Source organism: Macaca fascicularis, chromosome 16 (assembly GCF_037993035.2).
Source record: "Macaca fascicularis isolate 582-1 chromosome 16, T2T-MFA8v1.1".
Taxonomy (NCBI): domain Eukaryota; kingdom Metazoa; phylum Chordata; class Mammalia; order Primates; family Cercopithecidae; genus Macaca; species Macaca fascicularis.
Window position 1 is genome coordinate 10,132,397 of NC_088390.1, and position 24,749 is coordinate 10,157,145.

Sequence of the window (24,749 nt, forward strand, 5' to 3'; positions counted from 1 at the left end):
GAGGAAGCTCAAATGCAGGTTCCACAGCCTCTCAGCCACATAACCTTGGCCAAGGCACTTCACCTCTACAAACCTCATCTTTCTTCTTTTCCACATAGGAAAACGCAGATGCCACCACCTACTTCGTAGAATTTTTGCAGGGATTAAATAAGAGAGTAGAAACAATGGTAGGTATATATCAGCTTCATCCCATACTTTCCCATCCCCTTGAGAAAAGCCATCAACTGAGGTCACCAACGCTGAGTCATTCGTGTTGCTGGGACTTTCCCAGCAGCCCGGCTAAACTCTCCAGAATGACACCTTCTAACCGTTCTGACATAGACTGAGCTAATGGAAAAAACGAGAGAAAGAGCACGTGAATGACAGGACTAGACATTCAAAGAACCGTCAGAATGGGTTCTCATCAATGGCTTCGTGGGCCTAGAGCCCTCCGAGTAAATACATTTGGAAAAGATGTGGTTTCTTGGCTCGCATGGACTGTCTGCTAAAGTAACTAAAACCATTTGACAGAGAGAAAGCTGAAGGAGACCCGCCAGTAAAACTCAGAGGGCGGAGAACACATGCCAAGTCCACCAGGGCTACAACCATGGAAAGCTGCTGGGGTAAATGAAAACAAGACCAAGAAACAAACATGGTCCTTGGCCAAGAACTGCAAACAAACCAGTGCAAGACCCTGGCAAACTTCTGAAAATGGTCGCATATGCCTTCATCTGAACACTCTTGCCATGGGCAAGGACACTCCAAGAAAATATTGTACCCCAGATCGATCGCTCAAGCTCCCAGAAATGAGACAGGTTGGATAACAGGCAGGAAAAATGAGCTAAGTTCCCCTTCTTCCCCAGCATTGGATATACGCAAAATCAATTTCACTGCCTTTATCTCACCATTAGATCTTATCTTTTTGTTGTTTTTTAGTAGCTAAAGGACTACTGTGGACCAGTAACTTGATATACAGCAGTTTAGTTGACGCTTATAAAAAGCCTGGTAGGGAAGTCTTTATTTTCATTTTATAATTGGGCTAGCTTGAACCCAGTGGTCTGTCTCCAAAGCTAGTGCTAATTCCATCTCACCCCACACTGTCCCCCGATTCCTCCATCTACAATCATAGAAAGCTGATAGGCTGAATGAAAACGAGCCCTAGAAACAAACATGGTCCCTGACCAAGAACTGCAAAAGGCAGTTCCCAAAACCCTTTCCCATTGTACCTGAGGCTCCTCTGCGGTGTCTAGGAATCCAATATCCCAAGGCAAATCCTCCAGGGTGGAAGTTCCAGTCGAAGCCATGACCTGCCAAGGTCTTGATCAATTGTCAAATTGATAATCAGGGAGAAGGTAACAGCAGATTGCCTGTGGGAAGCCTCATTAACTGGTGGGAGGGTCCCAACAGGAGAAACAGGACTAAGAGGGTGGGTAGGAAACGACCAAGAGAAGCATCTCCACAGCCAAGAGCCCTGACCAGCACCCCTGAGTGAAATGATACCCTAGAAGGATGCCAACTGAGTGTCACACACTGCATAGCTGTGAGCAGTTTTTTCAGCTGGCAGGGCTGGGAGCCCCAGAAGGCAGCCCCTGTGCACTCATGCAGAACAAGTGGCACAGGCTGCCACAGGCTCCGTCCTCACCCTGACGCACTCACACTCAGTCCCCAGAAAGCCCCTCCTGTGTGAGCTGAATTCTGGAAGCCTGGGTTCAACTCTCCAACCCAGAAGGGGAACCACCTTGCTCTGTCTAGTGGGCCAAGCTCCTCATTTTGGGGCTGTCTCCTGGGCAACTGAGCCCCCGCCCATGCCCAGCTTCTCCTCCCCTGTGCATAGCCACACCTCACCCCCACAGAGGCTCTCCTTTGGGTGGCCTGCGATGAGTGGCCTTCATCCCTTACGCATGGGAGCTCCTTGAGAATAACGTCCTACTCAAATCCATCCCCAGGCACAGAAAATGTACACAATAAACACACATTGGCTAGATGGAGTTCTTCCCGGTCTCTGAGTAGGGTTTTCGGCTCACCTAGAAAGCAGCTTTCTTACTTTCCTGGGGTCACCCAGGCACCAAGGCGAGGGAAGAGAGGGAACCCAGAAGGCAGAGACAAAAGCACTGCCCATACATTTATCTATTTTATCCTAGGAGGGGTCTGGGCTACTTAAATGCTCTCAGGAGTCCCCAAACCACAAATGAATAAAACGGACCAAGGGGAAAAGATCATCCATGGCTTTGCGGGCCTAGGGCCCTCCAAGTAAATCCATTTAGAAAAGACGTGGTTTCTTGGCTCATGTGGACTGTCCACTAAAGTAACTAAAGCCATTAGAGAGAAAGCTGAAGGAGGCCAAGTGATCTTCTATGAAAACAGCAGTCTGAGTTACCAGTGCTAGCTCTGAAATGTACATACGTGGCTGCCTCTTGCCTATATGATTTTAAAGAACTGGTATATTTTCACCCAAGGACCCCCAGCGCCTGAACACTTGGTCACCCTGGAGAAGCCCTTGTTTGTAGGGTCACACGCCACCGGCTCCATGGGAAGGGAGCCCAGGAACCATCTCTCTAGAACAGTAGAAGGCACCAGGCCTCTTCATCAACGTGGCATCTGTGGAGCCCACAGATGCAAGTGCTGAATCGTCTAGAAAAAAACAGGACTGAGATTTGCTGAGATCTCAGAATCTGGAAGAACTCCTCCAGCCCTCTCCACAGGTACCGACTCTGCCTGGAGGAGCACGGCAGTGAGATCCTTCTCTTTGGCTAGGGAGCCTCACCTCTCTCCCCCATGGGTCTTAAAAGGAGAGAAGAAAGTGACCATAACAGGTGCTGGCGTCCTATCCACCCCCTGAGCATCGGAGCGATGATTCTCAAGCTTCAGCACGCATCAGAAGGGCTGTTAGGACACGGTCTGCTGGGCCCACCCTGCGAGCTTCTGGATCCGTAGGTGTGGGTGCCCACCCAACTATCTGCATTTCTCACAAGCCCCCAACTGATACAGCTGCTGCACATGTAGGCACTCCACTTTGAGAATCACTGACTTCAAGAGAAAAACAAAGACGGTCTGTTCTAAATCGACCTCTGGACCTAGAAGATTAATCTTCAGGAAACATAAATTCACTTTCGGAAAGAAAGAGACTCTTTTAACTTTTTTTTTTTCCTGAAAAGCATGGTCCTTTTACTTTTCTTCTTTTCATAGACATGGGTGCAGGGAATATTGCCTGCTTTCCCTAACCATAAGAAAAGGCATCCAAATGAAATGAATAATGGCAACTGTTCTGCTCTCAGCCTTAGCGCGGGTAACAGCAGCGATGGGTGCGGACTGCGCAAATTGGAAACCCACTACTTATCATCGGCGTATTGTTGCCAAGCAGGACGGCAGGCTCGGTGTTGCTAGAGCATCTCGTTTTTGCAAGACAAGCTGGAAATCTGGATGTTTAATGTAAAAGCTGCAGATTTTAAGATGTTGGCAACGAACTGAAACATTTTTTAAATCAAACCATGGGCAACCAAAAACAAAACAATAACGCAAGAAAACCCCCATGATTCTGCATTTGATTTTGCATACCGGCTACCAGTGTGCAACCCCTGATTGTAACTGTCGGGGACCTTTATGAGCAGTCATTTGAAGACGGGGTTCCCTGGTTCTAATGAACTGAATACCACCATCTTAGACTAAAGTACCAATCAGCACATCTGCCCCATACCATAGATCCTTTTAGCCAGGACCTCTTACACACTGGTGGGTGCAGCTGGATGCCAGCTTCTGGGGGATCTGGGAACCCCTCCCAAGGGCTTGCGCATGTGTGGCCCGCTCCCACCCACCGGCGAACTGGGCTCCCTAAGCCTGGGCCCAACCTTCTTGGGAAAGGAAGCGCAAGACAAGATTCCCGAGGCAGTAAGGACCCTGGAAATCCTGTCCTCTTCAGTCTCTGGAAAGAGGAACAGCGTATCAGCCGAGAAGGTTTGGAAGTGGAGGCGGCGCGTGAGAAAGCTGGAACAGGTTAAGGAATGAGGCAAGCACCACCAGGAAAAAGCAATCGGGGCGACATCAACACATCAAACAGGTTGACAGAAGAACAGGAATTTGGGAACGGAGGAGGAAGCCAGCCAGGCACAGTGGCCTGGGGGAGGATAGAGGCCCATCCTCAGGTCTGAACGAGAAATGACACAGACATTGTGGTGAGCAGAGAGACGCCCGTGGGTAGCAAGCCCAAGCACTGGAAGCTAGCACCTGGGAACACGGGCCATGGTGGGAAGGAAGGCTGGATCCACGCCTCGTGGGAGGTGGAAGGTATCCAAACCTGCAGAGGTAGGGAGAGTGGGAATGTGTGCTCTGGGGCCGCTGGGAAGACTGAACGGTGATGTGGCCATAGGCGTCCTCACTCTGCCCACAGGAACTGTCCCCTGGCCGACCTCAGACTCTGGCCACCTCCCTGTCCCCAGACCTCCCGCTTCCCAACTGGCTTGTTCGTCCCTGTCTGTACCGCACTGCACATCAGCTTCCCAAAACGACGCTGCATCCTGATCCCCACTGAAAACCAGTCCCTTCCCTTTCCAGGTTGGCCAGGTTTTCCCCCACAAGGAAATCGGCAGCCACCTCCTGGAGACAGTCCAGGCCCATTCAGCCACCGCTGGAGGCCAGCAGTTTTCAAACTTTATTTTCCAAGTCTGATTCACAATAAAAAACACATTTTACTTCACAACTCAATACACAAAAACAAAACAGAAGTTTCATGGAAAAATGCTTGCCCTCGCCACACGTAACGCACGCCGATATTTTTCCGCTCTGGTTTTTTGTGCGGGTTGACACTGATCACTTGCACTATGTGGCTCATGATACATGGTTTGGAAAACACTGCTTTACCTGCTCCCAATCTCCGTTTTTAGAATCTTTTTTTTTTTTTTTTTTTTTACCTCCGTCTCAATCAACAACCCCTATAAAGGATTCCTTCATGACACTTTCTTTGACCCACCAGGTAGAAGTGAATTATCCCCAATTCTGAATCTCCCAGTCCCTGCAGACTGTATATCATTCACAGGCACTTAGATGATAGTCATATAATTTTTCTCTTTTCTAGAACAGGGTCCAATGTCCGGGTGCAGTGGTTGATACCTATAATCCCAGCACTTTGAGAGGCCAGGGCAGGAGGATCACTTGAGTTAAGGAGTTTGAGACCAGTCTGGGCAACACAGCGAGACCCCATTTCTGCAAAAAAATTTAAACATTAGCCAGGCATGGTAGTGCGTGCCTGCAGTCTCAGCTACTTGAGAGGCTGAGGTGGGAAGATTGCTTGAGCCCAGGAGTTCAAAACCAGCTTGGGCAACATAGTGACAAGCCTGTTTCTACAAAAACTTTTAAAATGAGCCAGGCATGATGGTGCACACCTGCAGTCCCAGCTACTCAGGAGGCCGAGGTGGGAGGATCGCTTGAGCCCAGAAATTCAAGGCTGCAGTGAACTATGAGTATGCCACTGCACTTCAGGCTGGGGAACAGAGTGAGACTCTGACTCTGGAAAAAATAAATAAATAAATAAATAAATAATAAAGTAAATAAATAAATAAAAGAACAAGATCTCAGTCTTTGGCTCCAACACTTAAAATATCTGTCAAATGTTTGATGATATAGGGGAAGCCCGAATGACATATTCTGACAGCAATAAAATTGTACTACATTTCACACCATACTAATCAGAGGAGCTGTCTGAAGAAACCCCATCCTCAGACAACTCCTCTGACTGGGCCAGTGTTCTGATACCAGTGCCCCCCTCTCCCAGTCACAGGAGAACAGAGCTGTGGCCCGCTATGGTGGCATGCCTTCTAGTTTGCAATCCACTCTGCTCTTAGATACATCACACCCCTATCACAGTCCTCGATAGATTCACACCGGCCATAACACTGACTCATTGCAATGCCAGGGGAAGATATTTAGCACATCTTGAGGTTAGGTGGGGAAATGGAGCCTCAGAAAAGTTGACAAAATGGTCACACGGGTAGAAAGTGGCTGAATCCACCCAAATCCAAGTTTTATAGATTCAAACTTCCATGCTCTTTCCAGTGGCTGATCCAGATCGAGTTATACAATCCTGTGTTCATTACATGTCCCCGGCTTGCAAAACCAGAAAGGAACATCCGGGTGTGCGGGCCGCGTTGCACCCCCTTTCACTGTTGTGTACACCCACACACTGCCTGGTCCCATGACAGAATGTGCATAAACGTGGCATGTATGAGTAAGTCAGAAGATCGGTGTGGACCTGGTTTCCCGTCCCAATTTCCCAGAGCAGCTGTGTGACGTCTGGCAGAGCGTGTCACCTCTCTGAGCATCTCCCTCATCTAGAACCTGAGGGAGCTGTATCTGCTGGTTCCCAAGGACCTTTTCAGGCTTCTCCTGAGAATTCTACCACGCCACTTGGAGCCATGTGGCCTCTACAAAATCTAGCTCCACTGGGGAATTAAGAAAAGGCAGATTGAGGAGGAGATCCAAAATAGGAAACTGAGGTAAATCCCAGGAAATCAAGAAAAACTCACTTCCCACGGAGTTCATCTCAGATATATCCCCTGCCCAAGTGGCTTTCTCGTCTTTCCAGTTCCTTGGGTCACAGCGTGACCCAGGCTCACTGGAGGCATGAGGAGGACTGATACACGGGGAAACAGAAGAATCCCCCGAATCCCCCCAGAGCAGAGCCAAACCCAAGCCAAGCAAGAGGTCATCCAAGGAGGATTTCTCCTCCTGCAGGAGTGGCAGCTGCCTGGCGCTCAACCTGCTCCAATTAGCTTCGAGCATCTGCATCAAAGATAACTAGCAGCTCCCTGGTTCCAACTCACCTCAGCCTCGTGGTGTGTCCTTATGCAAATCTGACACGCTGGTCATTTTCTGCCACCATCCCCATATCCGCTGCTTCCCCGTGGCATCAGCTAATTCACTGTGCAAAGCAGCATTTATATATAGAAAGTTGCAGCCACGCAGGTTAGCATTAAAATAGAGATTTGACGTTGCCGTGGCAACCAAACAAATGATATTCAAAATGAAAGAGAAGTATTCTGCAATCGGAAAAGCATGTCCACAGCCTTCCAGGGCAGCTGGGCCCCTTCCCCCTGAGGGTGGGTGGGATGCCTCTGGAGAAGTGCCTGGTCCTGATGAACCTCCACCTCCCCATTAGGTCACCCCTCTGCTTTCAGCTGCAGCCATCATCCCCTGCACACGCTCCTTCCAGCCTGGAGTGGACCCGAGACCAAGACACTGAGAGAGTGTGATGATCCAACCAGGTAGAGCAATTTGCAAAAACTCTACTCCTTAGAGCGCCAAGGAGAAGCAACCCGTGGCCCTGGTGCTTTAGTAAGGCAGCTTCTGGAAACAAGGCTGGCCTTCTGCCACTGCCTGCCATAACGAAGAGTCAAGAGGCCACCAGCTAGCCAAGTGACACTGGGCAGACTTCTGTACCTCTCTGAGCTTCCAGCTTAAAATGAGCCGGGAGTGGGAGGAGGAAGCAGACGCATAGGGTCTTAACCTCATGACTCCGGGATATGCAGCTTTTCCCCGCTACCACCACCTTCTTCTTCTACATTCCTCTTGGATATTGCTGAAGCCCCAGGGCCGGACAGAAGCTACTGATTCCCAGGTCTGACACATGGAATAACCCTGTCACTTTCCTTCTATACACCTGGCCACCACCCAGAAAGCCCACAGCCCCCAAGACGAAATGTCTAGATTCCGGTCTTCAAGGAGCTCCTAACAAGGCTAGGGGCCTTGAACAAATCTGGGACCTTTCTGGGGCTCATTTCTATATGTCAAAATCAAGTGTGATCTAGAAAGACTTAAATTAAAAAGACTGCCAATACCAAGTGCCGGCAAGGATGCAGAGCAACTGGAATTCTCGTATGTTGCTCGTGGGAACACAACATGGTACAGTCCTTCTGTAGGGCAGTGTGGCAGTTTCCTGTAACATTAAACACACATTTACCATGTGGCCCAGCAATGCCACATGTAGCCTGTGTTTCTAACCAGGGAAGACTTTGTGCCCCGTGAGGACATTTGGCAAGCCTTGTACACATTTACCGGTTGTCATGATGGTGGTGGGAGAGGCTGAGTGAGTGCATTAGCTCCCTGCAGAGACACCTGTTGTTTCCAAAGAGACACCTAGAACCAAGAGTACCTCTGACCTAAGCTGAGGGCCAGAGAAGGGCCTTGGCTGTGCAAATCCACTGAAGGGTCTGTAAATGGTCTCCCTCCTGACCCAGCCCAAGCTTCTAGGCCAGGACCAAAACCAACTGTGCCAATCTGCTTCCCTCTCCTGGAGCAGTTCCCAAATCAAATGCAAACCTCATGGTTGCCCCACTGAACCCTGGAAGAACACAACTTCCTACTTACCCAGAACAACAACTTCAAAGCCACTTTGCATGGTTGCTGGCTCCGAAGCCACACAGAGATGACGGATTACAAGGAAGAAATCAGAACCATATGGATTTCATATTCAGCAAAATAAACAGAATTACAGCATCGGGGTTGGGCCCAAGAAACCAGGGGGCTGTGTGTTTGGCCCAGAGCCCGGGCTTGGTGGCCCCCAGCATGGGCTGGGCTCTCCCGGCCTCTCCTCCCCACCCATGACTCCCACAGACAGCGCCAGGGGCGTCCAGCCTGCTGTCTGCCCCTCCTTGCCAAGGCCCCAACGAGCAATCCTGCTTCGGCTGACATTTTTTGTGTTTTACGGAGGTTTTTTATATCCTCTTTTATGGCACAGTTGAAGATAGTTCAGCTTCTTTTTAGTTTCATCCAAAGATGCACACAAGCACCGACAGGAATGCTGTGTCGTTAATGACAGTGTGACGGCCCTGGAGCCTCTGGGGGGAAGCTATGGGAGGGGGCAGCTGTGGCACCCACCCCCTTTCAGGCCCCTGATTCATTTCTCCCACAGCGAACTGTGCTGGGCGTTCCCACTCCCAGCCTCCCTCTCAGCCCAGAACAGAGGAACTCTTTCCTCTCCCAGTTTCTAGGGGAACAATATGGCACTCCATGTGTAGCCCGTGTTTCTGAACCAGGTGCACTTTTGCCCCCGGGGGGGCCAATGGGGCAATATTTGATGACATTTACTAGCCAAGGATGCTGCTAAATGCTCGACAATGCACAGGACCACCGCCCACAACAAAACAATCATCCAGCCCAAAATGTCAACAGCAACATGGCCAAAAACCCTGGTATAGACACTGACCAGGCTTCAGTTGGTTCCCAGTGCCCCTGACCAAGGTGCATGTCCACGGAGGGATCAAGCTCAGGACTTTTAGAGATCACAGACAAGTTCTGATCTACATGAAGGAGGAATATTTACCATTCTGGTAATTACTTTAAAGCAAGCTCTAGGCTGGGCACAGCGGTTCATGATTGTAATCCCAGCACTTTGGGGGGCCAAGGCGGGTGGATCACTTGAGGTTAGGAGTTCAAGACCAGCCTGGCCAACATGGCAAAACCTCGTCTCTACTATAAATACACAAAACATTTGACATCCCTGAAGGAAGACAGCCTGCTGGGTGTCACTTGGCTACCTGGTGGCCTCTTGACTCTTCGTGATGGCAGGCAGTGGCGGAAGGCCAGCCTTGTTTCCAGAAATCAAGACGTCAGCTGGACACGGTGATGCACACGTGTAATCTTGGCAACTCAGGAGGCTGAGACATGAGAATCAGTTGAACCCGGGAGGTGGAGGCTGCAGTGAGCCGAGATTGCGTCACTGCACTCCAGCCTGGGAGACAGAGGGAGACTCAGTCTCAAAAATAAATAAAAAATAAAATAAAATAAATTCTACAACTGATTGGGATATCATTTGATCTTCCAATGATTCTCCATTCATATAGAGAAAAGATAAACTTTAAAAACATAAAATGCATCTTGCCTATAGAAACCGCACGAACACAGTGGGCACAGATCATTTAAATCTTTTGATGTGAGTAACTTTAAATAACACAGCTAATTCTGCTTTGCTGGTGGGTTGCTTTTTGGTCTCAGAAATCCCTGAACCAGCAAATCGGGGCTGCTCGCATGCCTATGCTCTCCCTTTCCTTTCTTCTCTCCCCCAGGAGTGCTGAGCCACCGTTGGCTGACGCTAACTCCTAATGACCCAGCAGATCTCAGTTCCCACCGCAAATGCCCTTTCACCCCCCAGGATCCTGTGGGTAGCCGAGCAGTCCTGCACAATGTGGGTGAGGCCTGCAGTACCTGGAGCAGCCCAGGGGAAGGCGGGGACGTCCAGGGAGCTCCATCTACACTGTGCAGACATCAGGGGGCACACAGTAGGATGGACCCCTCCTGGACCCCTCCCCCCAGCAAAGGCAACCCTTGCCTCGCTCTGTGCTCCCATTTACCTGCTGCCTGGGCTTCCCAGAGTGGGCCAAGAAAGGGAAGCAGAGTGGCTCTGTGGTGGTTTCATGGGGTTTCCCCTAGAGGAACAGATAGGCAGAGCTTGCTAATGCCACTTCTTTGTCATTCTTGCAAAAGGAGTCCCTGCTCCCGCCTACCTCCATCAAAATAATAGGCAACAGCATGGTGGCACCCGGCACGTGTGTGTGTGTATGTGTGTGTGTGCGCACGCACATGATACTCACAAAGATGTCCCCATGTCCTACACCACAGGAGGGCCCCTGCCATCCTGCTCTCTCTGCTGAGGAAACTTCTTAATTAACTTCTCTGTTGCAATGATCCACCATTTTCTGCCAAAGCTACCACCTCTGCTCCAAAGCAGGGAAGCAGCAGCTCCAGCAAAGCCCTGACAAATCATCTAGGGTCTACAATTATGCTCATTTCAGAGAATGAATTCAAGGTTCGAACTGTTCGGCAGTTTGCCCCAGGCAAACGGGGGCAAAGTGCATACACCTGCAGCTAGTAACAGCGGGGCCGAGATCAAGGTGTCAGGGTGAGGATCTCATCCAAGGTCACACTGCTAACAAGATATGACACCGAGAGCTAAGCCCTGCACATCTGGCTCTGGAACTCTTAACCCATCACCTCCACTCTAACCTGTTCACCACGGCAGCTTCCGGACCACCATCTAGTATGGTTCCACCGTAGGTCACCGTCCCTGGCCAAATGCTTCCTTCAAGACACTCAGGCCACGGGCTCCCCCTTGCACGGGTAGTGAGGGGGTCAGAGGAAGCGTCTTGTTTTTCATCCAGCCACAGCAGTTCCTTTGTTGCCTCAATGCCCCTAGTGAGTCACCTCCTCCAAAGGCCATTGCCAAAGAGAGCCCCATTTTAGCACGAGCGCTCGTCCCCACTTCCCTTTTCCATTTCCCAACACGGCCCTCACCACCTCGAACATGAGTCACATACATGCCAACAGAAGTTCAAAGATGCTCTGATAATGTGATTTTTAAACACGCGGTCCCAGCGGCGGTGGCTGCTGCAGCTTCTTGGACCTCTCACTCAATCCCCTCCACCTTCTGGAGCCTCCCGGATCGACGTCTTCATTTCCCGGGCTCCACAACACGCAGGGAGTGTGAGTCTGCTTTTCACACGTGGGAGTCTCGTGCCAGAGGCTGGGGCAGAGGGAAAGCGTCACAGCCTGATCTGGCATTTCCAAGCACAGCCTGGGGGTCTGTGACCTGGAAAGCACAGCAGGCTCTCGTAGCACCTGTATGCTGTGTGGACCTGTCCAGCGGCCAGACACACCCCGGCTTCCGAAAGAAGCACCTTGATTTTTCTACTGTGGAAACACCTTTCCCCTTTCTCAGCCCTCCAGGTTTCTGGGGGTAAGTGGCTCCTGCCTGGCCAGTTAGCGCGTGCCCTCTCCCCAACCGCAGTACTAGTTCACGAATGCGCACGTTACCCATCTGGGGCCGGATACCTGGAATTTGGTTTTGGAATTACTGGGGACAGATGTATTACTATTAAAGGATGCAAGCCTGAAGCTGCCGATGGTCACGATGAAACCTTGCAGGAAGTCTCACTGAGAACGGAGTCAATGGAGAAGGAAAGGGGCTGATGAGGAAGAGAAGGAATCAGAGAGAAACATCAAACTGCTGACACTGTTTAAGCCACTTGATCAAACCATGCCTGAAGCTGAACTTCCTGGCACTGTTCCTTTTTTTGTTTGAAGCCAATTTGAGTGAGATTTCTTTTCACTGATCTCGCTCTGTCCACAGGCTAAAGTACAGCAGTGCAATCATAGCTCACTGCAGCCTCGAACTCCCAGGCTCAAGCAATCCTCCTACCTCCGCCTCTCAAGTATCTGGGACTACAGGGGAGTGCCACCACACCTAGTGAATTTATTATTTGTAGAGATGGGGGTCTCACTATGTTTCTGAGGCTGGTCTCAAACTCCTGGGCTCAAGTGATTCCCTGCCTCAGCCTCCCAAAGAGCTGGGATTACAGGCATAAGCCACCACACTTGGCCTGAGTAGGATTTCTGTAACATTTAATAGAAAGAGTCCCGGCTAACAGTTCCTTGGTAAAGGGCAAAGTATACAGATAGCAATCATCAAAGCTAAAGAATATAAAGCAGGGAGAATGTAGAGATTCGGTTCCTTTCTTGAGCCTGCACTTGTGGGTAAGCTTCTCTTCCAAAGATATCTGCATTTCTAAAAACCTTCCTTTAGCCACTGTAACACGTGACCATAAACTTGGTGTCTTAAAGCAACAGAAATGTATTCTCTCACACTTCTGGATGCCAAACATTCAAAAATTAGTATCACTGAGCTGAAATCAAGGTATTGATAGGGCCATATCCCAGAGGGCCAAGGGGAGAATTCAGTCCTTGACTCTTTCAGCTCCTGGTAACCGCTGGCATTCCTCGGCTTGTGGCTGCATCACTCAAATCCCTACCTCCCCAATTATACCCTTTGTCTTCCGTCTATAGTTGAATCTCCTTCAGCTTCTCTCTTATAAAGATGCTTGTAATTGCATTTAGGGCTTACTCAGATAAGCCAGGAAAACCTTCTCAACTCAAGATCCTTCATTTCATTGTACCTGCAAAGACCTCTTTTCTAAATAAAATAACATTCCCAGGTTCTGCGGATGAGGACCTAGACATATCTTGGAGAGCCATTATCAGCTGCCCTCATCAGGCCAAGTCAGACCATGGATCAGAAACGTTGCTGTCAATACCTCTGATGCTTCCCCAGGTCCTCCTGGCTGGGACCTTGGGGCCAATTGTGCCAGTCACGTAGTACTGGAAGAAGAAATAGCCAGAATGTTGGGCTGGACTCAGAGCGGAAGATATGCAAGAGCACAGAGTGCCAGGGAGGTTGAGCAGGATTGGGAGTCCCAAAGGTGGTCTATCCAGAGCTCAGGTTAGGGGGCTGTATGCTTGGGACCAAAATGTAACTTGACCTTGAAATAAGATTAAGGGAATTACAGTATACTCCTCTCTATACTCCTCTCTATACTCCCATTTCCCCAGTGACCAGATTGCTATGGGGTAGGCTAGGAAGGCACCATCTATAGTGGAAGTGGGAGGGAGAGGAAAGGAGGGATTGAGGAAGCACAAGACACTGTGACGAGGAGCCAAGGCCAGGCTAATCTGTTGCCCAGGCTGGAGTGCAATGGCACAATCTCGGCTCACCACAACCTCTGCCTCCTGGGTTCAAGCGAGTCTCCTGCCTCAGCCTCCTCAGTAGCTGGGATTACAGGCACGTGCCATCATGCCTGGCTAATTTTGTATTTTTAGTAGAGATGGGGTTTCTCCATGTTGGTTAGGCTGGTCTTGAACTCCCGACCTCAGGTGATCTACCGGCCTCAGCCTCCCAAACAGCTGGGATTACAGGCATGAGCCACCACGCCCGGCCTGGCCAGGCAATTTTTTTTTTTTTTTTTTTTTTTGCAGAGATGGACTCTCGCTATACTGCCCAGGCCGGTCTTGAACAGCTGGCCTCAGGCCATTCCCTCACCTCAGCCTCCCAAAGCACTGGGAATGCAGGTGTGAGCCACTGTGCCTGGCCTATACTGTCAATTTTGTAAAAACAGTTAACTATTTATTTCAAGGTCTATTAATTAGGAAAAAACATATAACTAGTTCAGAAAGCCTGAGATGTGGCTGTCATTCTGCAGGGCATCATGGCAGCCTTGCTCTGCTTGGACTGGCTCTGGGGGTCACTGAATTTTGGAGTCAGGGGGAGCCTTTCTAGGTCACCAAGTCCTGACAGTGTAGTGGTGAAGAGAGTGGACTTGGGAGCCAGACTGCCTGGGTTCAGATCCATGCTTTGCCAGGACAAGTTGCTTGATCTAGCTGGACTATCTCATATCAGCAATTCCCGCAAAGACAAAAAATAATAATGATGATATAAGTATGAATAAAAATACCAGTAACAAGGATCAAATGAGTTAATCATGTACATAAAGCATTAAAAATTGGCCTCTCCTTGCTGACACTGCAGCCAAGTGATAGCTCCTTCTCCCAGCTCCATGGTTCTGCCATCCTATAAAAAAGGTTCTGATGAAATCTGGGGGAGGGATGGGGTCGGGGGAAGTGGAGTTTCCAGCCCGCCACAGCAGAGTCTCCTCTGTCTTCCATTTTATCCCAACCCCCTTCACTTCTTCATACAGACAAGAGGGTCACTTCTGAGCCTACTTCAGTCCTATTCCCCCGACCCGCTCTGGCTAGGGGGTAATCAGAAAGGAAAGCCAACAGGACCAATGCTGAATCCCTGCCTGGTGATTCACACAGAACAATCAGGCTGACCTTAAGTTAGGGATGTCTGCAAACACCTGTCCTAGTCCTCCTACACCGTGACAGTTCTTTGAAAATACAGCCCGGACACTCTCCATACATGCTACCACCCAGCCCCAGCTCAGGGTGGGCCTGATTGGAGATCATTTACCATCTCCTGCAAGTCTAAACGGAGGCTCAGACTGGGAGAAACAGATCCAGATTCATACATAACTGAATCAGGTCCTTCAGAGGCAAGTTGATATCAACATTCCTTAACCTTGACACTAACCACTGAGGTGTGGTCACTGTTACATTTTGTAAAGAATCGGGGTGCGGCATCTCTGATATTGCAGGTCCAAACCAATGGTCTCTACCTTGGTCATTCTCGAGAAAACCATCTTGGGATTGTGCTCTGTCCTTCAGAGGCTTAACACAAACCACACCTGAGACTTCACCACACATAAAAACTTCCCAATACTTCCTCCCAAACCTTTTAAGCTGCTTTGTACGAAGCACAGTGACATCACACAGCACCTCAAAGAAGGATAGGCACCCCCATATGCGCTTGATAGGCCGGCTCTTCCCAGAAACATCACCAGCTCCTTCAGGGCACTTCCCTAAGTTTGATTCTAGGAGAACTTTTGTGGAACCTTTGCTGGGAAGTCCCTGACCCATTGAGCCAGGATGACCCACTGACCCACATGAGGCCCTGGGTTTCCTTCCCTGACCTGAAGACAGAGGCAGGCTATGCTGGGAGTCCCCAAAACCACCCTCAGCTCTGACGATTCCCTAGAAGGACTCATGGAACTCAGCATATATTTTACTTGTGGTGAAGACTTACGGCCAGACACAGTAGCTCACACCTGTAATCCCAGCACTTTGGGAGGCTGAGGCAGGAGGATCGCTTGAGGCCAGGAGTTGAAGACCAGGCTAGACAACATAGCAAAATCCTGTCTCAAAAAACAAAACAAACAAACAAACAAAAACACACACACACACACACACACACACACACACACACACACACAAAATTAGCCAGGCATGGTAGCACACGCCTACAGTTCCAGCTTCTTGGGAGGCTGAGATGGGAGGATTGCTTGAGCCCAGGAGTTTGAGGCTGCAGTGAGCTAGGATCATACCACTGCACTCCAGCCTGGGTGACAGAGTGAGATCCGGTCTCTATTTTTTTTTAAAAGGGTCTTAATGCAGCAAAAGGATACAAAGCAAAATCAGTGAAGGGACACAGAAACTGGGACAAGGTCCCGAGAAAACCAGGTGCAAGTTCAGGAGTCCTCTCCCAGAGGAGTCACATAGGATGTGCCTAATTCCTCCAGCACTGAGTCCTGATAGCACGTGTAAAATACTGTCTAGCAGGTAAGCTCATTACAGACTCAGTGCCCAGGGTTTTGATTGGGAGCTGGTCATGTAGGCCCCCCCTGCCTAGCATAAACACAAACTGCAGACTCCCTGAAGACATCCAGGTATTCAGCACAAACCATATTACTTACACCAACAGTTTAGAGAAGACCCACCCTTACTATTTAGGGAATAGTGGGAGCCCTTCCTAAACGCAAATTCCCAGACACCAGCCAAGGGCCCATATTGCAAGCAGGCCTTTCTAAGGAGGGCACCCCGGCCTGCTATGTTGACTCTCTCTGCACCGTGCCCATGGAATGTTTAATTGAAGGGATCTCCCCTTCGGTCTTCGAATCCTGCCACTAAATCCTTGACAGGGGACAAGCCTCTCAAACACTAGTGTGGACAGAGCTCATTCCCTCACAAAGCCTCCTCTTCCACGTTGGCCTGTGATCCTTGCTAGCCCAGGAACACCAGCCTCTGAGTTCAGTATTTCATGCCAATAAACACTTCACATAATAACCACCACTACTCTGATGCTGGCTCAGGCCCTGCGCCAAACACATGACAAGCATGAGCTCATTTAATATTAATGTTTTATGATGGAGTCAACTATGCCTTAGAGACGCAAAGCGACTTGCCCAAGGTCACAGTGTTAATGGGTTTGAACTCTGGTCCATTTGACCCCATAGCCGGAGACCCCGAACCCCCCACACCCAGCATCTCCTGGGAGCCGATCTTTCATTGATCACCATGATGATTTTCAGCATACTCTCCTACCACTTTTTCCTCTTATTTGCTAATAATTTTTAAGGTGACTCACTTTACTCTTTTAAAAATCGCACTGAACAGAAAATTTATGTGAGTCTCTGAATGGAAAACTAGTGACATTTGCCAGAAATCTATAATAACCATAAAAATAACCACAACAAAAATCAAGCAATGTTATTCAATCTTTGCTGGATACCGCTACCTGCTGAGGCCTGCCCTCGCCCGGCACCTCCCAAAACTTTCTCCTCAATGTCATCAGAAGCAAGGAGAGAACTGCAAAAGGAATGCCCTTCTCTTGATATGGTTCACTGGTACTGAAAAAGTCTCGTCCATAGACCATCTAAACCCATCTTGGCACAGCACCTTGGGAAATGCTATACTAGACCATAGGCTCTAGATGACCTGCCCTGTTGGGCTCACTCGTCTCAGCAGGGACTCCTGGTTTTCTATGCACCCCACGCCTCCATCCCCAGTCTTGAGGTTTGTTCCACCTCCTTCCTCTCTCATTCATTCTCATTTATTCTCCAACTTTTGTGGCCACTAAGTCCTGAGAATCATCCAGCCACCAGCCCAGGTCAGCTGCCCAGCCTCCCAGCCCAGCTCTCCCTTCATTCTCTCTCTTCATTCTTTTTTTTTTTCCAATTATTTTTTGGAGAGGGAGTCTCGCTCTGTCACCCAGGCTGGAGTGCAGTGGCACGATCTCAGCTCACTGCAACCTGCGCCTCCTGGGTTCAGGCGATTCTCCTGCCTCAGCCTCCAGTGTAGCTGGGACTAAAGGCCTGCGCCACCATGCCTGGCTAATTTTTGTATTGTTAGTAGAGATGGAGTTTCACCATGTTGGCCAGGCTGGTCTTGAACTCCTGACCTCAAGTCATATGCCCGCTTCAGCTTCCCAAAGTGCTGGTATTACAGGTGTGAGTCACCATGCCCAGCCTCCCTTCGTTCTTCTTTCTGTTTTCATGGGCTCTGCTCAGCTTACCAGGCTACTGGCCTGGCCTTGCAGAGAGAAAATGCCAGCAAAGATGCTGTCCCTCCTGCCCTATTCTAAAATCTAGGGTCTAGGGAGAGAGGGGCAGAGGCAGAATGGGGACATCACAACCTAGGGGACAGAGTTTGGGATGGGGGCGAAGGAAGAGCATACAGAGAGCAGAAGTCGGAAATGTGATATTCGGTTGGTGCAAAAGTAATTGCGTTTTTTGCCATTAAAAAATGGACTAAATCACAATTACTTTTGCACCAACCTAACTATTTCTCTAGAAACCAGGGACTCCCACATCCCCATCCCTGTCTGACTCCTACGCAATCCTCTGGCCTAGCATCTGGAACACCCGCTCAGCCCAATTATGAACTCAAAGGAGCCACCTGACTGGGTCAGAGGGTCCCACACAGAAGCCCATTGGTGGGGTGTTCCCAGCCAGCAGGACCCCAAAGAACTCCAGGCAGAGAGATCCAGTGAGGCGACTTAGAGCTCAGGCTCATGAGGCAAACAGAGCTGTGCTCGAGTCCCGACTCCACCATCCCCCTTGGGCAAGTGGCTTTTCCACATCTGAGAAATAGGACCAAAAATATTACAAACCACGCAGGGTTGTTGTGGGAAGATGCGAATCACTCTGGGTCTGTGCCCAGGATACATTATTTCCCCCAGAGCTGGCTGTGGGACTGGGGCTACAAGAACAAGAACAGAAAATGGGTGAGGGCAAAGTACAAGCACAGTCACCCCCGTGTCACGGAGAACAGCCAGACATGAGGTGGTGGGTGCAATCGGAGGCAGAGTCAGACAGCCGAGGGCTCACCTGCAAAGCAGAGGCTGCTTACGGGGCCATTGGATGTGCTTTGCTTGACCTGCAGACCTTTTAAAAAAATGTTTGACTTGGCCGGGCGCGGTGGCTCAAGCCTGTACTCCCAGCACTTTGGGAGGCCGAGACGGGTGGATCACAAGGTCAGGAGATCGAGACCATCCTGGCTGACACAGTGAAACCCCGTCTCTACTAAAAAAATACAAAAAACTAGCCAGGCGAGGTGGCGGGCGACTATAGTCCCAGCTACTCGGGAGGCTGAGGCAGGAGAATGGCATAAACCCGGGAGGTGGAGCTTGCAGTGAGCTGAGATCCGGCCACTGCACTCCAGCCTGGGCGACAGAGCAAGACTCTGTCTCAACCAAAAAAAAAAAAAAAAAAAAAGTTTGACTTATCTTCAAGCATACAAAAACCAGGGAAAGGTCTTGTGAAAAAATAAAAAGGCCAGGCACAGTGGCTCACACCTATAATCCCAGCACTTTAGGAGGCCAAGGCAGGCAGATCACCTGAGGTCAGGAGTTCAAGACCAGCCTTGCCAACATGGTGAAAGCCCTTCTAATAACAATAATTAAAAAAATACAAAAATTAGCTGGGCATGGTGGCACGTGCCTGTAATCCCAGCTACCTGGGAGGCTGAAGCAGGAGAATCGCTGGAACCCAGGAGGCAGGGGCTGCAGTGAGCCAAGATCGCGCCACTGAACTCCAGCTTGGGCAACAGAGTGAGACTCCATTTCAAGGAAAAAAAAAAAGAGAAAAAAATAAAGACTTCAGTTGTCTCTTGAAAACTCAGGTGGGCCATACTGCAGGTGCTATCGACAGAATGAGGAGAAATGCTGCCATGTTTTCCACCATTCTCTATCACAGCGGTCTGCAACCCTGGCTGCCCATGAGAATCACCCGAGAGCTTAGAAATGCCCTAGGAAGCCCCTGTCCCATTAAATCAGGATGCCTAGGGCTGGAGGTGGGGGGCTGATCTGAAGTCATTGGCCCTGAAGAAGCACCTCTACCTGCCTCACTCAGTGCTATTACCTGCCCGGCCCAGACACTACCTGCCCCAATAGCCAGTTCAGGCAAGATTCAGGAATAAGGAAAGACTGGGGCCCCAGAAGACAAACCCAGCACACAGGCCCCTGCTGGCAGCCCCAGCTTTAACTTAGTCCACGCCACAATCTCTTCACTGGAGGGGATGAAGAGCTGGCTTGGCGTCCCCGTTCCCCTCCCCCAGCCTTCGCCCATGGCTGCATTACCTCTATCCACCTTGGGAAGGACAAAGTCCCTGAAGGCCAAGACTATGTATGGAGAAGAGCCAAGGCAGGCATCCCATGCCCCAGGCCTGGGGACAGCCTCGAAGGGCATTCAAGTTCCAGGTTCTCCTGCTGTCTAACAGATGCTTCTGCCTTCAAATATGCTTTCTGTAAAACCCTCGAGCCACACCATCAGCTTAGAAACCCCCGGTTCCATCCCTCTCTGATAGAAGCATCTGTCCACAAGCCTTCCCTGATCCACAGGAGTCAATATAAATGTAAGGTAAAGAACACACCAGACGGCTTGCCAGCGCCGTTTCCGAGATGTGATGGGGAGAGAGGCTGGGGAAGTGCCGGCGCCCGTGGTCTGTCTGGCCCCAGGATTGGTACATTAGTGATTTATCTGCAATTTGGGGTATTACCCACTGGTTTTGTGCCATTTCTCTAAAAACGGGGAACTAATAAAAAAAAAAAAAGAAAGAAAGAAAGTGGCATCATCGCTGCCAGCCCCATTCCATCATTCTAAGTATATGGAGTGAAGTGGTCTATGTCTAATCCAGGGCAGGCGGCACGACGGAAATAGAAAAGGTGGCCTTCCCCGGCCCAGGACCAGAGTGACAGCAAGGCAAAGGCTCACCGGAATGAGGCAAGGAAATGAGATTTTGATTGCATACATAAAGCGTGGCACTGCCAGAGAACAGTGACAAGTGACATGTGAATCGCACAGATGAGGGCTTCCCAGGACTCAACGTGTCCCAACAGGCCGCGTGGCTCAGCCTGAGAAACAAGAAAATGAGGGCAGATGTAATCACTATGCAGGTACCTCAGCAAACGAATTCTACCCCAGAGGCTCTGACACAGCTGGAGACAGGCCTGTTTCAGGATGCACAGTTTAAGGTCAAGGGGCACCCCTCCCCAGCCGGTGCAAGCTTGGATCCTTCCCACTCCCTGGTAACAATCCTGGAAGTCAGAGCACAGGACTTATTCTCCGAGCACAGGATCATTGTGCTGTCCTCAAGCACCTGGGGAGAGTAGGCGACAGTGTACACCTTGCTACTGAACACCTTGCTGTTATATAAGACATGGTCCATAGACCAGCAACACTGAGCTTGTTAGAAACACAGCATCTGCGGCACCCCCCAGACCTCCTACATCAGACTGTAGTTTAACAAGCGCCCCAGGTGAATCGTGCGCACATTAATGTTTGAGCAGCACTAATTTAAAGCTTATGAGCTATTTTACCAGTGCACAAGGGAATTTCAAGGTACTACTAGGTATTGATCAGGCGTGTGACAGCTACACGGGCGCTTGAGGAATTTCGAGACAGTTTCAGACAAGGCATCTCACCCTGACTTTTTTCTCAATTGAATTCAAGGCTGCAGCTACTTCCTCAGTTCTCTAACTCACTTATCAACCAAGGCGATCTCAGATGAAAATGTTTTCCCATAGCCATTGAGCCTGGCAGAGTAACATCTCAGGATGTATTTATCCACCTGTTTACTTATTTATCGGTGCTTCACGCTTACTCAAACATTTATTGGGCACCTACTATATGTCAGGTGCTGAGAATATGCAGATGAATGACCCCAGCCCTGTCCCAGGCAGAGCTTACGTTCTGGAAGAGAGAAAGATGGCAGGCAGCCACGCAGCAGTCTGATGGACATATGCAACGATAACAGGAGAAAGCAGGAGCTGAGAAAGCAGTGGGCGTCCAGAAAGTTCCTGAGATGGGGGTTGCTGCCCAAAGGTCATTGTAAGGACAGGCTTTCTCTCTGCCAGGCTTTTCTCTGCTTTTCTTGCTCCCTCCCATCTTACTTTCTGTTGGATTGATTGCATTTTATTTATTCCCCCTCCCTCTACACACTTTGCATTTATAGAGTCTATTTATACTACTTAGGTGGTTACACTGACATTTTTAACATGTACACTTGACTTCAAGCGGAAAGCTAATCAATAGCTCTTTTCTCCTTCTGAATAATACAAAACCCTGGAAGGGTTTCGCTTCGATCTCCTCCCTCCTACCTTCTCAGTGTTGGGTAGCATGAATCAGACAAAGATGCTATTTTTCCCCCAAGTTCTGGAACTCCCTGGTTATTTGTTCTCTCCTGCCACTGACAATTTTCCAAGAAAATAAAAGTTCCAAATTGACTCAAGAGGAAATAGAAAACCTGAATAGGTCTATAACCTTCAAATGAATTGATTCGGTGATCTAAAATCTACCTTAAAAAATTGTACCTGTCAGTGTGGTTTTACTAAGTTTTCTCAAATCGTTAAGAAAAAAACACTTAATCCAATCTCTTCCAGAAATAGAAAACATTCAGCTCCTTTTTATAACACCCTGATATCAAGTTCAAAGGAAAACAATGGGAGAAGAAAGGAAGTAAAAGCTCCTAACCTCACTTAGAGAATAGGTGTAAAAATTCTAAATAAATGTTAGCAAATCCTGGAAATGCAGAGATACTGAAACATCAGAAAACTCATTAAATTCACCATATGAAAAGAAACTACAAGAAAAAAAAATAAGATAATCTGGATGCAGAAAAAGCACCTGACAAAACTCGACACTCATTTGTGATTAGAACTCACACACAGGACTAGAAGGAATTTTAGTCAGATAAATTATAACTAATGAAAATTAAGGGCTGGGTGCGGTGGTTCTCGTCTGTAATCCCAGCACTTTGGGAGGCCGAGGCAGGCAGAGCACGAGGTAAGGAGTTCGAGACCAGCCTGACCAACATGGTGAAACCCCACCCCTACTAAAAATACAAAAATTAGCCAGGTGTGGGGGCGGGCGCCTGTAATCGTAGCTACTCAGGATGCTGAGGCAGGAGAATCACTTGAACCTGCGAGGCACAGGTGCAGTGAGTGGTGATTGTGCCACTATACTCCAGCCTGGGTGACAGAGCAAGACACTATCTCTACAAAAGGAAAGGAAAGAAAGGAAAGGAAAGGAAAGGAAAGGAAAGGAAAGGAAAGGAAAGGAAAGGAAAGGAAAGGAAAGGAAAGGGAAGGAAGGAAGGAAGGAAGGAAGGAAGGAAGGAAGGAAGGAAGGAAGGAAGGAAGGAAAGAAAGAAAAAGAAAATTTAAATAAACTTCATACTTAATGGAACACTCTGGAAGCTTTTCTGTTAAAGTCAGGAATAAAATAATGCTATTCACTATCATGGTCTCTCTTCTGCACTGAAGATTTTACAACACAGTAAGGCACCAAAAATAAATAAATATAAGGATTAGTGCCGGCTTAGCCTGTAATCCCAGCACTTTGGAAGGCCAAGGCAGGAGGTCCACTTGAGCTGAGAAGTTCAATACACAGCCTGGGCAATATAGCGAGACCCTACCTCTGCAAAAAATTAAGGAAGTAGACGGGCGTGGTGGCACACACTTGTGGTCCCAGCTACTCAGGAGGCTGAAGGAGGCAGATCACTTGGGGCCGGGAGGTTGAGGCTTCAGTGAGTTATGATTGTCCCCCTGCACTCCAGCCTGGGTGACAGAGTAAGACCTTATCTCAGTTTAAAAAAAAAAAAAAAAAAAAAGCTGGGATCCCTGTAATCCCAGCATTTTGAGAGGCTGAGGTGGGCGGATCACTTGAGGCTAGGAGTTTAAGACCCCCCTGACCAACATGGTGAAACCCTGTCTCTACTCCAAATACAAAAATTAACCAGGTGTGATGGCGCATGCCTGTGATCCCAGCTACTTGGGAGGCTAAGGCATAAGAATCACCTGAATCCGGGAGGCAGAGACTGCGGTGAACCAAGAACGCACCACTGTACTCCAGCCTGGGGAAGGGAAGGGGGAGGGGAAAGGGGAAAGAAAGGGGAGGGGAAAGAAAGGGGAGGGGAAAGGGGAAGGGGAGGGGAAAGGGGAAGGGGAGGGGAAAGGGGAAGGGGAGGGGAAGGAGAAAGGAAGAGAAAACGATGGGGAAAGGGAGAGGGAGAGGGAGAGGGGGAAGAGGAAGGGGGGAGGGGAGGGGGAAGAGGGGGAAGGAGAGGGGGTGGGGAAGGGAAGGGGAGGGGGACAGAAATGGAAGGGGGACAGACAGGAAAGGGGAGGGGAAGGGGGAAGGGAAAGAAGAAAAAAGAAAAGGAAAGAGAGAGAGGAGGGGGGGGGAGAGGGAAGGAGGGGGAGTGGGGGGAGAGAGAGGAAGAAAAAAGAAAAGGAAAAAGAATAGAGATTGCAAAGGAAGAAACTGCTGATATCCTCATACATTATAATTGCCTACCCCTCCAATGCAAGAAACTCTACAAACTATCAGAACTAATAAGACAGTTCAAGATCTAGTGATAAAAATTACCAATATTCTACAGTAACTAACTACTGAAGGGGTAAAGGATATGCCATCGCAAAATATGCCAGATTGGTATACCAATGATTTCAAGTTGAAAACATTGTAGAAACTGTAGTTTCAGAACGGACAAGCTGAACTGTCTCTTCCTGCATGAACCAAGTGATAGAGAATCCCATAGGAGAGCTGTCCTCCCAGTACCAGGGCAAGAAAATAGCGCATATCACCAGAGCCTTGGAATCGAGCCTGCAATGGACTTGAATAAACAACATGAACAGAATAGTTCTTATATTTCACCTGTTTTACCCCACCTCTAATACATCCTCTAGTGACTCCACCAGAAAATTGACTGCCTTTGCTATATTTTGTCTTGTTATTTCTGGTCAAGTTTATCACTCTATCTAAAAAGTATAAAGTTATGTTGCTTTGGCCACTTCTTCGGGCATTATTGTCTTGTGAAGATCCCATGTACATATAAAAGCAATAAAATTTATACACTTTTCTCATGTTAATCTGCTTGGTGTCAATTTGGTTTCCAGATCCAGTCAAAGCACCCATTAAGGGCTAACAAGGAGACTGGAGGTGATTTCTGGTTCCCTTACCCTACAGTAAACAACAACAATCAGAAAATGTAATACATACTTATGGTTAAAATGGCTGATTGAAAATGAGCCGTTTATATCCATGCTCTCCTAAAACCCCATC

At 49.0% G+C, this 24,749-nt stretch overlaps 1 protein-coding gene across 10 annotated transcripts in view; it reads right to left on the bottom strand.

The window, feature by feature from the left end:
- Positions 1 to 24,749, bottom strand: part of GAS7 (growth arrest specific 7) — a 288,726-nt gene that overhangs the window by 139,346 nt on the left and 124,631 nt on the right. For 3 of the 10 annotated variants that reach the window (XM_074018588.1, XM_074018590.1, XM_005582893.4), the window contains exon 1: positions 6,792 to 6,893. The exons of 6 other annotated variants lie outside the window; for them this stretch is intronic. Coding sequence is in view for 1 of the 4 variants with exons in the window: in XM_065532775.1 (XP_065388847.1) it covers positions 1,206 to 1,283 (78 nt within the window). In the remaining 3 variants the exon portion in view is untranslated. Of the gene's footprint in view, positions 1 to 1,205; positions 1,505 to 6,791; positions 6,894 to 24,749 lie in introns of those variants that run through there. One more of the 10 variants, XM_065532775.1, reaches the window with a different exon arrangement.